This window comes from Limulus polyphemus, unplaced genomic scaffold (genome assembly GCF_000517525.1).
Source record: "Limulus polyphemus unplaced genomic scaffold, Limulus_polyphemus-2.1.2 Scaffold2559, whole genome shotgun sequence".
NCBI classification, from domain to species: domain Eukaryota; kingdom Metazoa; phylum Arthropoda; class Merostomata; order Xiphosura; family Limulidae; genus Limulus; species Limulus polyphemus.
Genome location: NW_013668169.1, coordinates 113049 through 132049, shown reverse-complemented (window position 1 = coordinate 132049; position 19001 = coordinate 113049). Strand labels below are relative to the sequence as shown.

The window sequence follows — 19001 nt, the reverse complement described above, 5'->3', positions numbered from 1 at the left end:
ATTGTTATCCAAAACACCTGTACTGTAAAATATTAAATACATTCGATAGTGGTGGCAATTAGTTTTGTCTGTATAGTGAAACAACATACACGGACATATGTTGAAATAAAATTGTTTGAAAGTTAAAAGAAATGATATTCAAGTACCAAAAATATTTCTTACTATCATATCTACAGTAATTTTGAAATGTGCCTATGCTGGACTGAACGAGAGTGACCACCAATAGGCATGATAGTTTATGCCAAATATACAAAGTTCATGCTGCTATCCTCACTATTTAATCAGCACAATAAACAAAAGTATGGCTGCAATGAAACACAATTATAAACTTGAAATAAATATACATTTATGAAACAAAATTAAAATGTTTTTTATGTACATATATAGACATGAAATCCTAGTTAAAAATACTCATTTATTGTTTAGGTTTATTTGGAAATATTATTTTTGGGTCTTGTATATTCCTTGAAACCATAAGGAGAGTATGTGATTATTAAAAATAATTAAAAATGGATAAAATTTGCATTTTATGGATGACATAAATTTCTTGCATTTCAAAATAATGTACTAAAACAAAAACTAATAAAGCTCAAATCTGAAACAAATATAAATATTGTAATCATTTCTTATAAATACCATTTCCTAACGTAATTTTCCAAGATATTAAAGATCATAATGCAAACTAACTAAATTTATCAAAAGTAACAGGCTTTATGTTTCTTAGGTAAATCTACATGCGTTTATGTAAGTTCTTATGAAGTTTCAAACAGTTTCATTCACTAGTTTTATTGTTGGAATGAAATATAACAAGACTTGCATTGGCTACTTAGAAATTAGTAGCCGATGGTCATCGGGTGAAGGAATTTATAGAACTTCTAAGGGTGGAGGATGGTACGCATTGTTTAGTAGAAATATATATTTTTTGAGTGCCTTGATTTTATCTTATTTCTACTTTTAACTTTATTATATCTTTTTAAGGGTAACTGCCTTCCCACAACTAGCTGTAGACACTGAAGACAGTAAGAATTTAGACGTTATGGGTGTAAGCACTCAACTCTTTCACTTGGATTTACTTGATAATTTGTGGTAAAAATTGATGCAAATGGTTTTAAATAAATATATATATAATAAAAGATTTAGCTTCAAAACTATTATATCAGTTACATTAATAATCAAGATCAGCACTATAAAATAATAACTAACTTAATATAAATTCAGAACTCTATTTAAAAAACAAAAAACCTTCGCACTTTCCGGTTCTTATCCAAAAGTCATAATGGAGATTGCCTGTGGTAATAGCACCCAAAAGTGTTGGGGATACCCCACCTATCAGATAAAATCCAAAAATCAGATGAGAAACCAGTCAGCAGTTGTGGAAAATTTATTAAGGGTACTTTTATTATCTTTATTTCCATCCACTTCAATTAAGAATGTTGAATGTTTAGAGGTGCAGATACATAAATAACATTCTACTCCACTCCAAGGAAAGGCCATGATATGCCAGCTCTTGTTCACTGGCAACAATATTTGAGAGATATATTTTTCTGTAACACACAATAAAAAACCAAGGAATAAAAACAGATTTTAATCTTAAGATTACCCTCTTCCAAGCATCTAGGCTAAAATCCAATGCATTTTTCATATGGTAGGCCAGATGTGTTTTTTGTGAATTATTTTTTCACTAATTTCTAAGTAAAAATCAGATTTAGGTCATCTTTGCTTTAGAAATTTATGAAAGTCAAATATGAAGGTTATCCAAATATCTAGTTTAGATGGAAAACAGCCATAAGGTGCGAGGTGAGATCGCCTTGCCATTGTCAGTTCGACTGGCAGGCTTTGAAAGCTCAACACATAGCAGTGGTGGCTGCTTGAGCATGCCAAAAATCATGTGGCTTCCAGTCAAGTGTTACTTATATCAGTAGTGGGTAGTACTGTTTATCAACGTGGTATTATAACGTATTTTGTTGAAATTATGTAAACGTGTAGAAAATCATTAGGTATTTGTGGAAAAGTTAGTAATTCAACTCTTGAATGATTCAAGGTTATTAAAATAGTTCTAGTTTTTCATGTTTTGGTATATGTGAAGTATATCTAATCTAATCAATAGGGTAAAATTCTAATCCTCAATCATTACATGTTTAGAAATTGTTGGTAAAGGTTTTCTAAATGTTTTATTACTCATTTTGTATTAAAGTCATTTTATTTCTGATAATGTGACTGTTTTAATATAAATATATGAAAAGATAAAGCTTATAACTTGAAATGAAAGTTATCAAGATAATGTGATTTTATATTTAAAAATTTTATAATAATCCTTGTAAGGTCAACTTCTGATTCTTAAGTTATTTCTCTCTAGTCTTACTGTGAAACTTTTTTTTACAGAATATACAGGTGATGCCTCTGTGTTATCATTGAAGTATTAAATATGAAGGTGGAACCATTTTCTGATGAGAAGCAGAATGTTTTGTTGGATATCAAACTGCTGAAAAATGAAGATGAAACTTTCACAATAACTGATAGTAAGTCTATATATTTAGAATATTAATGTTTTGTATTCATCTCAACATAATAGTGGGAATTTCACCTGTTTTAATTTAGCAGTATGCTTGAGTTTTTCATCATTAACTCTTTCATGCTATAACTTTGAAATTAGTAAGCAAATGTTAAATTTGGCATATTATCAGTAAACATAATGTTTTCATATGCAAAATATCTAATTTTTTTATTAAGTCTTAAGGTGTGTAAAGCAATGTTTTTCTTGTGCCATTTTTTCTTTTCACAAGTTACCTATCTATAATGCAAAGTAATTTTTTCTTTTAAGATTAGAAATACTTTTATGCATCAGAAAAGTTTCAAATTTCACATAGTTATCAAACATCTCTTAAGAAAAACTTTATATTTTATCTATTATTTTCAGTAATTAATCTCTTTAAGGGTTTGGTAGATTTGACCGATCTAGCAACCACCATAAAAATTTGGGAATAAATACCAATTATGCCTCTTTTATTCTAGAATGAACACAAATTATAACACGAAGACATGAATGTTTAGACTAAATAGATTGAATCTCATAACATTACACATTTATGTATATTTATTATTTTAATTATATTGACCTTTCAGCCATGCCTGGCTGACAATAGAGAAGTTACAATGACATGGCACACGTGCACTCATGTTACCATATCAAATAACATAAAACTGAACTTTGATCAGTACAGAGTAACTTGTCTTGGCTGTGTTTTAGTAGACTAGTATTTTGAAAAATAGTCAATTATTATACATTATATATGAATATAGATTATTCCCATTTTGAAATAATTTCTTAAACTTATTTTTCTTAAAGCATAGAACAGTAAATAAAGAAGTAAAGCAAACAATTATCTCTTCTAGTTACGATTTTTGTACTCGGTTGCTGTTTGACATAAGTTGCTAAGCCTTTAAAAATTTTGCACGTGGAGGATATGTAAGGTTTTATATATGCATTTGAATAACTAAAAAAATAATACATTACAACATCAGTACTGTAGAATTCCACTCTGAAATTTTGAGCATACCTTACCTCCTTGAAATCTTGGTTCCAAAAAAAGAAATGGTGTCCTAAGAATTTAAAATGGCTGAGAAAGCCACTAGGGGGGACATTCTGAACTTCTGATTGGTTATTCATATCATATATAGAAGTAAGTGTATACAAGGGAGTGTTTGATTTATTACATGAGAAACATCTTAGCAAATAGAAAAGATAAGATCTTATTTTATATTCTAGCTTGTCAATATTGGTAATTTGAGTTTGTAATTCGTACGAAACTGTAGACTTAGAATTTTGACATCATAAACATCTAATTTTAACCAGTGCTGCATTCAACATACCTCATGACACACAAACATTGATGTTTATCTGTGTTTACTCTTAAATTAGGAAATGTAGTAATGTATAGTTCTAAAATTTGAATTATAATCTACAGTTTGATACCAAACTTATTGACATAAATTCATGAAATAGTAATTCAATGAAATTTTGAGTGTGAATCAACAAATGAGATGACACGACCTTTCACCTGTAACCCATCTCGAGCGGGTTAATTGGAAATTTCTTATTATATAAATATTTTAATTTCTTGTCTTGGAGATTTATGTCAATAAGTATAATTAGGCTGCATTCTATCATTTATTTTGGTATTTGATGTTGAAAACATGAATTTGTGACACATTTGTAATCTTGTTCTACACCATCACCTGAGAATGAGACTAAAATGACTCCATATTCACCGCATTCCCATCTTGCATGTGACTTATTGGCTGTTTTGGAAGCTTCTTTAATTGAGACCTTATTGCCTATTTGACCATGGAACTCCTTTGTCGGCACTCAGTGATTAACATATTTGGATCAAACAATGGATTTAGAAAGAATTTGTTGCATACTTTACTCTTGTATGTAGTCATAATCAGCAACAAATGTATCTGGGTCCAAATGGGTGTATGAGGATTTCACCAGAGCTTTGTTGGCTGTGATTGAACAACATATTTGGGCTGACTATGAGGGTAAAGGAATCTCATTGATACTTTGTTGGCCCTCATTAATCAACATATTTATACTATGAGTGTATTAGTGAATTGTCTGTTTATGTTAATGATTGTTCTAAAAGCTTGGTTCATGAATGTTGAATCACTTTTGGTTCTCTCAGTGTTATTTATAATTCAAGTCAATACCAATATAGTGAAACATTGCCCTTATTCCCCTGGTAAAAAGCCTGGTCTTTTCCCAAGTTCTCTTTGTCTTATGTTTCTTAGGAACAGGAATTATAAACTGATCCTGTCTTCATAGCACTTTTTAGTTTATCACTCAGGTGTTTGTTAATACAGATATTGAGCATATTTCTGTAATACAAGAGGGTGTGGTATTCTAATGTGACTTAATTTTCATGTTTGTATGAGAATTCCTTAATAACACAGGTTTGAACAGAAAATCTAGAGTAATTGTAATTGAAAACTTAACTGAGTTTTATACCTCTATCAGAAATTAAGGACACTGGACACTCAGAATATAGTTCAACAGCTTTCCATCTCTGGAGACTGATTTCTTTATAACTATATTCAAGTATGAACTGGGTTTAACTGAGAAAGAATGAATGCTTCAATCCTGCAAGAAAACTTGTATCCTTTCTCTTTTGATGGCTTCATGATATTTATGGTTTCCCACCTCAACATGTACATCCACAAATAATATTTTGAGATGTTAGAGACATGACATCGATCCTGCAATGGATGTCTCATAGTTTCCGTAATGATAAGGGTACACCATATTCTTGATTTTAACATTCTTTTATTCCTTTACTCAGTGTTCCCATTGCAATGATGTTGCATTCGAAGAACCACCTGACTCTTTTTACTTCTTCTCGGATGTCTACTGACTCAACTGCTTGCATGAATTTCTCCACTTGACAGTTTTGGATGATGGGTATTTTCAATTCAGACATATGTCTACTCTGTAATTACTGTTCTTCTCCATTGAGAGCATTCTTCTACCAGGTAAAGGAAAATGCTTTGCACTGTTACCCTGGCTACCTGTTTAATCATCATTTTGTACTAGAACTGATAATGTGTCTGACAGTCCAGGTATATTTTCAGAACCTGCCCTTTGCTGCAAGTCAGTTCTTTTTCATGCACTTATATGGCAAGTAAGAAGTTATATAAGAAGACTATTCTTATAAATATATTGTGTGAATTTTGATTATCATTTATTTTAAACATAAATTATATTGAATCTTGTTATAGACTAACCAACATGATTTGTACTTTTAGCTCCAGGAAAAGTTGATTCCTTGGAAGAAAGTTTTCTACATACTGATTTGAAATTTGGTAAAACAAAAGAAAGCAAAGAAACAAACTGTGATGTAGCATCAGAGAAATGTGAGGTAATTAAACTTTTTACAGTTGTGTTATTAAAGAAAATGTGTAGCTGTAATTATGTCTTTCTGGAATTTGTTTGTTTGGCATATAATCAGTAATGACATGTTTGTAGTTACGAGCTGAAGAAATTCACTACAAGTTTGCTGCATTGTTGTGAATAAACTTATTAGAGCTCTTTTTACAGTAGTACTATTGCTAGTTCAGAAGTATTGTAGTGCACACCAGAATGTAAAAATGTTTTAACAAAATTATACAATAGGTTGAACAATTGCCAAGTTTTTATATTTTTATTTAAAGAAGAATGAAGTTATGAGCTAGTTCTCTTCATCAGATTATACAGCTTACGACATGCACAAAATTCCAAGAAATTGCATGTGTAGTGTTTGGAATGTTGAACATGAAATGTTTATACAAAATTACATCTGTTACATAAAATTATAAGCCATTAAAAGATAAAACAAATAAAATTTAAACAAAAAATGGTAAAATCTACAAGAAAGATCTACAAACAGATCTGTGGAGTCACTATGGGGGACTAAATTTTCTGCTCTTTGTTTTTTCTTTCCACCTCTTCTTAGAATTTACTTAGGAATATCCAACACAACACTCCCCTTTCTGGACATTAACATATACATACAAGATGACCATCTGACCACTAGTATATATTACAAAGAAACACATTCACACACGTACCTACATTAACCTATACATACAAGATGACCATCTGACCACTAGTATATATTACAAAAAACACATGCACACACGTACCTACATTAACCTATACATACAAGATGACCATCTGACCACTTGTATACATTACAAAGAAACACATTCACACACTTACTTACATTAACCTATACATACAAGATGACCATCTGACCACTTGTATACATTACAAAGAAACATATTCACACACTTACTTACATTAACCTATACATACAAGATGACCATCTGACCACAAGTATACATTACAAAGAAATACATTCACACACAAATCTACATTTCGAATTTAACCACTCATTCAGTATCCAAAAGACAATTCCTTAAAATTTCTATGACTACATAAACTACATAGTGATGATAATCATTATAAATCTGAATCCAAAGTGAAAACTTGTTTTTCTAAAAGGCTCTACCTTGATTCTATCATCCATGATGTAGCCACCAAAGCTAGCTCATAAACCCAGGAACAAACACTCAACCCTACCAAGAAATAATGAACCGATCATATTCCACATGTGGTAACATATCATCAGACCAACAAGAAGATCAAAGATAATATACTAAACAATTACACAATACTTAATGAATACCCTACCACTAAATCTCTTTTCAAGACACACCCATTATTACTTAAAGGTATGAAAAAAACTGGAAAAAAATGCTGGTGCAGAATAATGAGAAACAAAAGAAAAGGAACAGGGGTCGTGAAGATAATGTTGCATTTGTAACACCTTTTATTAGTTCTGTAGTTAGTAATATCAATAAAAAAGGTAAGGAAATTGGGCATACTGAAACATCTGATAAGCTTGGTCATTTGTTCAGCATTTAGACCCACCTATCATTATCAGAAAAATCACTGTTTTGTATGTATTCTGGGCTTACAAGAAGTGTATGGAGAAAGATGTAATTTTTAATAAAAAAATATATTGGAAAAACTGATAGACTTGTAAAACATTGGTGAGATTAGTAGAAGTAAGGTAAATCTGATCACCCTTTTAGTATGAAAATGAAAAGGAAATGTCATGGTTTTCTAGTCAGGAATCATTGGATCTGAAAAGGATTCAGTTGACAGGGATAAGATCTACCACTTTAAATGGTGGATCTTTGTATATTTATATATGAATGTTTATTAGGCTGGAATATTCACATGAGTGATTTTTTGGTATTTGAATAATTTCTTCAACACTATTATTTTATTGTAACATTTATTACTTTTTGCTTTTTCATTTTTGATAACATAACTGTATAACAGATGATACCTGATAATTCATTGTTGTTATTTCAAATTATACCATCTGTTTTGTTCTGTTAAGACTAGATTTAACTTTTCTACCTCTTAATAAAACCATAAGTTCTAATGTTGAGGAATTGAAGAATTTTCATTGGTTACTGGCTGGTTGTCTTCATAAAACAATATTGCTAGTCCACAGGTGTTTCCATATAACTTACTTTCTACTAGTTAAGTATGAAAAACTCATCAGCTGTTTATAACAAGAACCTAATATCTTGGATTTTACTTCTAATTACAAACTTATTCTGTGTTGTATCAGCTATAATATTTACAGTATATTAGTATCTTATATTAAATCTATTCAAGAGCCCCCACCTCATTGTTTCATTCCATGAATGGTGATGCTCTGTTTGTCTGATAGCTGTACTTCTTCTCTTCAGCTTTACAGCAGATGAGTTTCCACTGTGGAAAGCTCCTTTGTAATGCTTTAATGTTCTGTCCTGCATTCCTTCCATAATACATATAGTTTACCCATTTCAATAGTAGCCACTTCAGCTCCCACATACCCCATATTTAACATGGTTCATCTGTATCTCACATGTAAATCATCCTGCAACTCACCCTTCTGTTGCATGCAACTCCCTCTATTTAATTCTACTGATGTATCACTTATCATTTAGCAGTGTTACTCTCAGGATAGTGTTTGGTTTAATTATTAGTGATTAGTTTATATTTTTGAGTGAATACTTTATTATTTTTAAGTTTTGTACTAATAAGAGTTAAAAGCAGACGATTGTAAAAGGTTTTGTTAAAAACTAATTAGTGTCGAGAATATAGAAAGTGGCCAGGCAACTATGTAATAAAGATATGAATAGTGTGAGATGAGTGGGAAGTAGCAGACAGACAGTATAAGCAGAAAAAAGCAAAGAGAATATAGTTGTGTTAAGTAATGTAAATGTGATAGGCCTAATGTTTAATATGTATATGAGAGTGAAACTAATATTGCGATAGTATTAGAGAAAATAGTTTTGCTTGTCAACTGAGATTCTAAAGTAATTGAACAGGCCTTAGTGGACTTTTGACAAGAAGAGGAGAACTATACATATACTGATATAACATTTACGATATGCTTATATTCTCTATAGTGTGAATACTTTATTGTACATATGTTTCATATTGTTGCGTCAGCGTGGTCACATGACTAGTATCACGCCACTTCTTTCTTGGGAGTAGTCTGGTATATATAAGATGGTGACAACGTGACGGGACAATGTGTAGTTATTGAGTTGATCTGCAGTCAGAGAGTATTGTTGAAGTTAACGTTCGTTATAGCATTTGTTTTAGCATGAATGTTGAAATTAAGTGCATCGTAAAGTTATATTCAGAAAGAATATACCAGTTTTATTAAGTAAGGACTTGTGTCACTAAAGTTTCGTCAGAACGAAGTTACAGAAAATTAATTAACAAACGGAGACGTAACAATATGTTCATAATATATATATCATTTGATAACAAGTAAAATGAATGTGTGTGCTGTTTATTTATCATTGAATCTATCACTAACAAGTCACAGACACCTGAAGAAGAATCCTAAGCCCAACAACTACATAGTATATATTTATACTATTAAGAAATATAAGTAAAAGCCATTTATTTCGACAGTTGGTAAAAAACCAGAACCCATATACATATACAATATTTTCTTTAAATTATGACAGTTACACTTTTTATTTGTGCTCTCTTCCTTTTTTTTTTTTTTGTTTGGAATTTCATACAAAATGTTAATATTTTTCTATTTTCCTTTTTACTTCACTTTGACAGTTTTCAGTGAAAATTTACTTTTATTATATTAACTTTTTTCTTTGTTTTCATCAAAGTTTGTTTCCACTTGAAAAGTGATATCATTTACTTCCTGTATAATTACATAGGTTTCATGTGGTGGTACTACACTGAGGAATTGTCAGCCTTAATTCCTTTGTGAATTGATTGTTATGTGAGTTGACCTATTTGAAAGTGCTCAAGTTTTGGTTCTTATTTTAAGTTTATTACACTCTATATGTGATCCTTTGTGCTAACTCTTTTATCAAGATATCTAACTGACTTGGTCTTTCCACACATTGTATAGAAAGAACTAAATATAATTCTGCACTCAATCTGACTCATGCCCACTGTCTTTGGCCATGTTAACCCATTACACTGTCTCTTTATGACGACTGAAGTCCAGTGATTGTGCCTGATGACAGTGGTCAATGCACACTCTAATTCTGCCATTACTTCAAGTACAAGAATGCCAGTGAAAGCACCATTTTAGACATATTTTATCTCAAAGTTTGCCTAAGACATTAATGATGGTGACACTGTCCAAATTAAATATGATTTTTGGCTTTTTACTGGTCATAGTTTTTAGTTTTAACCCGGTTTGATAAAAACAAAATGTAGACAATATTTGTTATGTATTTGATTATCCACTTTTTTACATATTTTGTTTTTCTCACTGTGTATTACCCAATGTTTTCTGCAGATATCTCTGATGCTTTGCTGCAGTAGAGTATCAACATGAAGTTTAATATTTTTATTTTCAGTTTGCATAAATAAGAAAGTCATTGTTGAGTCTTTCTTGTTTCAAGGTGTTGTATGTCAATTTTTTGTTTGACTATAGAATCAGACATAAAATATGTAGTATTTATATAGCTTAGGACTGCTTACCTACATAACTAAATTTGAAATGTTAGGTTTATTAATCATATCATGTTTTAAGTTAGTGAACTGTGGAGACTGTATGTAATATTAACATTAGTTGTTATTTCTGTTAACCCTTTCAAGTTTTGTTTGATTTTAGAACATGTCTGTTCAAGTGAAAATGGAACAGCCTGATGATCTACTACAAGTTGTTTCAAAGTTCAGTTACAGTGATGATGAGAATCAGGATAGTTCGTTCTATAATGTTATGAACCTGGCAACAGTAACTGAATTTCAAAGAGAGATTGAATCAGGGTTAGAAAGAACATGTGGTAAGTATAGACATCACCTAAAACTTAAGTTTCTTGACACTGGCTCAACACTTACCAACAGACTTGATTGGTATAACTGATCTTGTAACCCTACAGTAAACATAATAAAAAATACAAAACATAAGGGTTTTTATACCATATCTTCATGAAATTCTTTAAACATAAGTAGTATTTTGTATGCAAAAACTCAGGTGTTTAATTATGTATCTGTACTGAAAATTTGTTCATGAATATAGAGAATTAGTGTGTTAACTACTCCAATTGCAAAGTGATTTTCTTCTTAAGATTTTAAATACTTTCTTCATCTTAAAGTTATCAAATTTCATTGGAGTAATCTCTAAAATATGGTAAATAAATATCAAATGATTTTTTCAGTAAAATGATATTTTGTGTGTTATCTTATTTACATTATCTCTATACACAATCCTTTGATAGAAAGTCTATAGTTTTGAACGAATTATAAATTCAAATTACCAATATGGAGAAGTTAGAATATAATATAAGAACCTCTTTTCTTTTCTACATGCTAAGATATCATTCGTATTGAATCAAACACAGTGGCCCCGCTCACCTCTTTCCATTTTTGGAAATGCTCCTTTATGTACACTTACTTCAAAACATGACATGAATAATGTATCACAAGCTCAGAATGTACCCTAGTGGTTTTGTCAGCCATTTGATGTGTTTTTGTGGTAACATCCTTCTTTTCACACAATATTTCACACACGATAAGTCTTCAATGAGCTCGAAATTTCATATTTTTGGACCCAAATACTACTTAGTTACTACACATTTTTTGGTTATTTAAAATATTTATATAAAACCTAAAAAAACATAAGGCTTAGCAACCTACAATAAGCAGCAAGCTAGTACAAAGGTGTAACTAGAAGAGATAATTATTTGCTCTACTTCTTTATTTATTGTTCTATGTTTTGATGAAAATAAAGTTTAAAAATGGATTTGTAAGTAGTATTCATGTATATACATATATTATGTATGATAATTGAAATGTGACTGTATTTTACAAAATACTGGTCCACTGAAACACAGCCAAGACAGGTCATTTTGTATTATTATATATGGTCATTATGAGTCCATGTTGGCTGCATCGTTGTAACTTCTGTATTGTTAGCCAGGCATGACTGGAAGGTCAATATAATGAAAAATAATAAAAATATATATAAATGTAATTTTATGAGATTTAAGCTCTTTAGACTAAACAGTTGTGTTTTCATGTTATAATCTGTAGTCATTCTAGAATGAAAAAAAAACATAATTTATAATTATTTCCTAAATTTTTATGGTGGATACAAGGTTGGTCAAACTTACAAACCCCATAGAGTTAGGGTAGAGAAAATAATGGAAAAAATATAAAGTTTTACTTAAAACAAACATTTGAAAAGTGTTTAGAAGGTTTTAGAGATTACACAAATAATATTTGAGATTTTTGGGAGAAACAATAGTTTCTTAATTATAACCCCTTGATGTGAATTCCTGTATGATATGAGGGGACCTCCCAGGGAAGATTCTGTATTTTCAGTTACTTCCTCTAGGATCTAAACATCCACTCACGTGTTTGCCGTGCATTGCGACCTGTGAAGAGGAGGAGATGATCCTGGTGGTTGAGTGGTGTCTGGGGCACTGCAACACACCACTTTGGCCTTGAATTCCTGTAAATGGGTGCCCCCCCCCTCAAGATAAATCAGCCAGTCCCATTGGGCTAGGGTCAACTGAGTACCAGTATTGGGCATTCTTAGTGGGTATTGCTGGCATCGTGACTAATGCTGGTGTTTGGGTATAGTGCTCACGAAACCCTGGCATTGCTGCAGTGTCCTTGTTTGACATTTTAGTGTATCCCCTCATAGGACTCCATGGTGGGTGGGGTCAGTGGGCACTGAATCTTTCTCTTGTATTATAGATCCCCCAAATCTAAATAAAAAAAATTGTAAAAACGCTGCTTATTGGTAAACGTCCATGCCCTGAAGACTCTGAACAGCAGTCTACATCACAAAGTACACCTGTACCTCGCTTCCCGATCCTGCATTCCCTGTCTGACAAATCTTTCAGGTAAATGTCTCCCTTTTTTATACAGATTGGATTAGAGGGGCTTGCTGGGTCTCCAAAGTCAGTTAAAAAGCTCCGTTCTGGAGACATCTTGGTTGAAACCTCCACAGCAAAGCACAGTGAACTCCTCTTGAATTCAAAGGCCATTGGGGATATACTCATTGAGGTTACTCCCCATGCTTCTTTGAATTCATCAAGAGGAGTTATCTTTGAGAGGATCTTGAAGACCATCCCCGAGTCAGAGATCCTTGTTGGTTTCTCCAGCCAAGGAGTTTCATAAGTTTGTTGAATCACCACTCGTCAAGATGGTATTATGGTGCCATACTCTGTTCTGATTTTGATGTTTTCATCACCATGTCCATCTGCCACTGTTGAGGTGGGTTATTTGAATTGTAAGGTACGGTCATATATTCCTAACCCTCTCTGATGTTTCCAGTGCCAGCATTTCAGTCATTCAAAGACATTTTGTCCTGGTTCTGTGACATGTGCTAGTTGTGGTGGCAAGGACCATGATGCCTACTAGTGCAAACTGGGCCCTTACTGTGTTAATTGTAGTGGTTCCCACCCCTCTTACTTTAGGTCTTGTCTTAAGTGGGTGGAGGAGAAGTAGGTACACCATTTGCAGACAGTTAGCAACATTTCTTACCCTGAGGCTCGGTAGCTATTGTTTCCTACTCCCTCTTGGACACATGCCACTGCACTATGCTCCACTGCTATGGTGGGGGTGCAGACAGACCTTTCCGTGCTTCCATTTGAGTCTTTTTCACACCATGTGAGGGGTTTCCTGGCCTCCATGGAAATAGAGTTGACCAATCTACATCTACTCCAATCTCTGTCCCCACTATTCCTTCCAGTGACTGCCTGAGTCCACCTCCTCGTCCCTGATGTCCACTCGGTTTTTATTTTTTACCCCTAGATGCAGGAAGATCATTTGATCACATCCTCAGTCATTGGATTCCCAGTCTGATGACAGAGATCTGCCCACTCAATCAAGGAGGTTGATCGACCTTCATCTAATAAAGAAAAATGGTCATAAACTGAAGGTTTCTCCTCCACCTACATAAAAATTGCCACTGTAATACAGTGGTGTTGATGTTTTCATTCTAATCTTGATGGCATTAAGGCCTTGATCAACTCCTATCATCCCATGTGTCTCTCCTTATAGGAAGGCTCAAAACTGGGCCTGGGATACCTTCCTTCTTTCTTGCTGCATTGTTTATCAAAAGGCCCATGGCCATGCTTGGCAGGTTCAACGTCAAAGCCAAAAGGAGTCTTGGATTAAGTTCACTACTAGCATTTCTTCTACTACTGGTTCCAAAACTGTATGGGACAAGATTCGGAAAGTCACTGGGAGGTTTGTTTCCACTCCCTTTCCATCCTGCTCTCCAACGATCAAGAAGTTGCTGATGTCCAGAGCATTGCTGATGCTCTCAGTCACAGCTTTTCTTGTGCATCTAGCACTTCTGTTTCTTCTCCTATCTTCTTGGCCATCAAGTCTTGGGCAGAGTGATCACCTCTTTCCTTTCGGACTAATTGTCTTTATGACTAATTGCCCATTTACACTAGTGGAACTCAAACTTGCTCTTCATCGGTCTGGTAGTACATTGGTCAGACCTGTGCCATCTCTCTCCTGCTTTCCTTGCTATTCTTCTGGTTATTTTTAACCGGATCTAACAGGAGCACATTTTTCCTTGTGCTTGACACCAAGCTATTGTCCTCCCTTTCTCTAAACCTTGGAAGGATCCCAAGATTCCTTCTAATTATCTTCCCATCGCTTTGACTAGTTGTCTTTGTAAGGTTTTAGAGAGGATGGTTAATGCTCGTCTTTTTTTATTCCTTGAATCGAACACACTCCTCTCGCCCACCAAATGTGGGTTCCGTCAACAGCACTCTGCTGTGAACCATCTGAATCGACTTTAAACTTTGATCAGGGAAGTCTTCCTCAAGAGAGAACATCTTGTTTCTGTGTTCTTTGATCTTGAAAAGGCTTATGATACTACGTGGAGGCATGGCATTTTGCAGGACCTCCACTCCTATCGTTTGTGTTGCTATTTACCCATTTTTATTCAGAACTTTTTTACTGAAGAGGCGATTCCAAGTTTGTATGGGTTCCACTCTTTCACATTCCTTTCCGCAGGAACTTGGAGTCCCTCAGGGCTGCATCTTAGTGTCACACATTTTAGTGTTAAAATTAATGCTATCACAACTCACCTTCCTCCAACTGTTGCAAATGGGCTCTATGTCAACAACTTCCACATCTCATGTCAGTTGTCCAACATATGATTTATTGAGTGGCAGCTTCAGACTGCCCTCAATTGCTTATTGACATGGACCACGGCAAATGGTTTTGCGTTTTCTTTTTCCAAAACTGTTTCCATACATTTTTGCTGCCAATGAGTCTCCATCCCGATCCTAAGCTCCATCTCGGTGATGCTGTTATTTGTGTGGTCCCTGAGGCAAAGTTCATGGGGCTTATCTTTGACCGTAAGCTTAGCTTCATTTTGCATATCAAGCCTGTCAAGTGTGCAAGGGCTTTGAACATCTTCTGTGTCCTCTCTTCCACCTCTTGGGGAGTTGATCGATGTTTGATGCTCAGGATCTATCGTGCCCTGATTTGATCCAAACTGGACTATGGGTCTATGGTTCTGCCAGGACCATGGCCTTGAAGATGCTTGATCCCATATTCGCCATCTGGGGCTTCAGCTCTGCACCAGGGCTTTTTGCACTTTTCCGATCCAGAGTTTGAACACTGAGTCCCACGAACCTCCTTTTCACCTCCATTATTTGCAACATTCTTTACAATATGCTACCAAGCTTTGATCCTTATCAAGGCATCCCTCTTGGGATTGTGTCTTTCTTCCTCAGTGGACCATGCTCTTTCAGAACAGATGGTCTGCAATCCCCCCTTTTGGCCTTCATATCCAGGCACAACTGGCCCCATTGGGTCTGGCATTGGATGACATTGCTGTCCCCAATGATCAGCCCATTCCACCCTGGCTTATTACCATCCCTACCTGTGACCTTTCCTTGAGTCATCCGAGGAAGGCAGATTGAAAGTACCATCTTCTTTTTGCTGAACATCTTTTGAGCTATTCTTCTCTTCCTATTTACATGCAGGATCCCCTCTACAGTTCCTGTGTTCACTGCCGAGTTGTATGCTATTTCTCTTGTCCTGGTTCATGTAGAAGCTATGCAGCACAGTGATTGTACTATTTACACTGATTCTCTTAGATTTCTACTGGTCCTGGAATTGCTTAACATTAATTCTCACCCTGTTCTCATTGATATTCAACAATGACTGGCCCATTTCTCTCTATCTTCTGTTTCCATCCAGTTTTTCTGAATATCTGGACACGTTGGTATTCAAAGGAATGAGTCCGTCTGCTCTGGTGCCGTCATGGCCATGCCTGTCCCATACATGTACAATGGTCCTGTCTTCAAGATACAGCTATGTGCCAATTTGTAGTTGACTTGGGGTGAACAACGTCATAACAAGCTTTTTCAGATCAAACCTTCTGTTGCTCTTTGGACGTTGGACAATGTCATTGGCGATAGTGACACTGTCCAACTTGATTGTATTTTTAATTTTTTAAGAACAATTGGCCTTTTTAATTGTATATAAATCTTTTATCCAAATTTTGGACATAGTTTGGTTTTAACTTGCTGTATTTTTACATTTTAATACAATTAATTTTACTGTTTATACCGGTTGTTTGGAGCAGATAGCCTAGTGACTTTGTGGCATAAAACTCCACACAATATAGTTATAATATGAAAATCACTTTGTGTTTGGACTGGTAAGGAAACAGACTCGATATTTCCACAAAAAAATTCATAATAAAAATACTTTGTTAAAAAATATTTTTTTTGTATAAAAGACTTGTAATCTTTACTAAAAGTCTACCTACCTGCATTAAAAGTTATAGTATAAATATTTGTATAATATACCGAGCCCATCATGAAAGGGTTAAACCTAAATGTTCAAACTGAATGTGAAATATACAATACTCTGTACTAAAAGCAATGTAAATAATACATTATTTTATTGATCAAAACAGTGGCTTTCTGTTGGCTATAAATAACTAGCTGAAATGCTGCCTTACAGGTGGCTGTTTGTGCTAGTAATTACTAATCCTAGAATTAAACTGTAATCAAACCCTTGTGTACAGTTCTAGTGAAAGTTGTTTTCTTGTTGTGAGAAGAGTACTTTTATTTAAAATTGTGTTCTATTTTAAATAAATCATTATTGCACATACCACAGTTATTTTTGTAACTGTCTGAATCTTGAATACCCAAAGTGTGAATTTTTTTATCAATTTTTGTTTCTAGTGCCATTGAATTTATGAAACAGGAATTTTGGTTAGATATGTATTCAGTATAGGAAGATCTATTTGTAGTATGTGAAAGAGAGGATGTGGTAATCGGGTCTGATTTTGTAGGATATGATTCTCTAATCAAATAATATTGAGGGCTTTTAAAGTAAGACTTTGCCTTAGTAATGTATATATATTATAATGAGTAATATATGTTAAATTCTCTGGAGAAGTGGAGGAAAGACCTAGAGAACAAATGTTAAGGATTTTTTTAGTATTTACTGATCAAGTTAACTTAGAAGTTACATAATATTTTAATTTGATTCATTAACTATGTTTTCATACCAAGTTTTAAATGTAACTATCTAAAAAACTGTGTAAAACACTTTGACCTACTCATAGTGAGAGAGTCAAAGAAATGGTTGAAGTTAACATTTTTTTTTACACTGACAGTATATTTCCAGTTGGTACTTACCTTCGTCACACAAAGCTATCTCAATCTTCATTTGCTAAAAAGATATTTTTGATCAGCACCCCATCAATTTTGTCCCATTTATGAAAATATGCATATCATTTGACTATACACCAATAGTATTGCACAACCTATACTGTTTTTCTGCTCAATCCTCACATTCAAGAAAAGTGGGATGTATGTGAGAAGAATTAAGTACCTATCAGAAATACATTTTCAGTGTAAGGAAAATGTTAACTTGTGATACAGTTTTGCTTTATTTCACACCAAGCTAGATTCTCACATTACAAAGGTGGAGGGACCAGTGTAGTTGCACAGATATCAAACCCAATGGAAAGCCACCACCCAGAATGAATGGGTGTGCTTGGAGATGAAAGTGAAGCACACTTGTGAGACTACTTTCTGGAAGAGGTATGCACTTTCCCTAGAAAGTAGGAAATAAATCCAAAATGGGCAGAAAAGGAAAATCCTAGCACAAACTTAAAATGTTTTGAGAGGTGCGAACTATAGTAACATATAAACAGAATTAGCTAGGTACATACCCAACCTCAACTGGAAAAACAAGGTTCCCTAATTCATCTTTGGCATTAGGAATTTGAGGATGAAAAAATTGTCACAACAACACTGTGGCTTGGACATGTGGACTGTGTTATATATACCCCTTAACCCCAACTTTAGGTAAGCAGAGTGTCATACGACAAGAAACCAATATTATAAACTTACAAAACAACTTTAGGTGCAGAAGTATGACAAACTGAATCTGGCATTACAGGATCATGCTTTTGTCCAGACTCAACTATAAGAGCAAGATAATAACTGTAATTGGTATTACGGGCAACATCATTACTCACCCAACTGTAAATGCAGATCAGACATCCTGCATCTGGGATTACAAGAAGGACATGGAACATTTGCCCAACCATAGAAACAGTGCCCACACATGATTTTGCCGGTATTGCGAGGCAGATGAAGTCTCCCAAACTCAATTGTAGAAGCAGGAAAAGAACCTTGTTCAACAGAAATTAAGGAAAAGAGAGGCATCCAGAGCACCCAACTGTAGGAACAGGGCACTGTCATCCCAAACCTAACATTGCAAAGAGGATCCCATGAGGTCGGACCTGGAAAAAAGCATCCGGGGGAAATAGAGGGAGGAAAGCCAACATTGTCCTCTTCTCACTGAGTGGATAATTAGAAGTAGGTGTGGCAAAGTAAAATACAAGCTCACTTAGGAGAAAGCCTCCATAGTTTGCCACCCCAGCAACTGAAAAATGGGAAGT

At 34.0% G+C, this 19001-nt stretch overlaps 1 protein-coding gene across 1 annotated transcript in view; it reads left to right on the top strand.

Annotated features, from left to right (window-relative positions):
• Positions 1-967: 967 nt before the first annotated feature.
• The window catches only part of LOC106467298 (zinc finger protein 260-like), a 29719-nt gene continuing 11685 nt past the window's right edge, over positions 968-19001 (top strand). The window contains exons 1-4 of the mRNA XM_022395444.1: positions 968-1042; positions 2383-2519; positions 5803-5915; positions 10704-10875. Of these exons, the coding sequence (XP_022251152.1) occupies positions 2426-2519; positions 5803-5915; positions 10704-10875 (379 nt within the window). The 5' untranslated portion in view covers positions 968-1042; positions 2383-2425. The remainder of the gene's footprint in view (positions 1043-2382; positions 2520-5802; positions 5916-10703; positions 10876-19001) is intronic.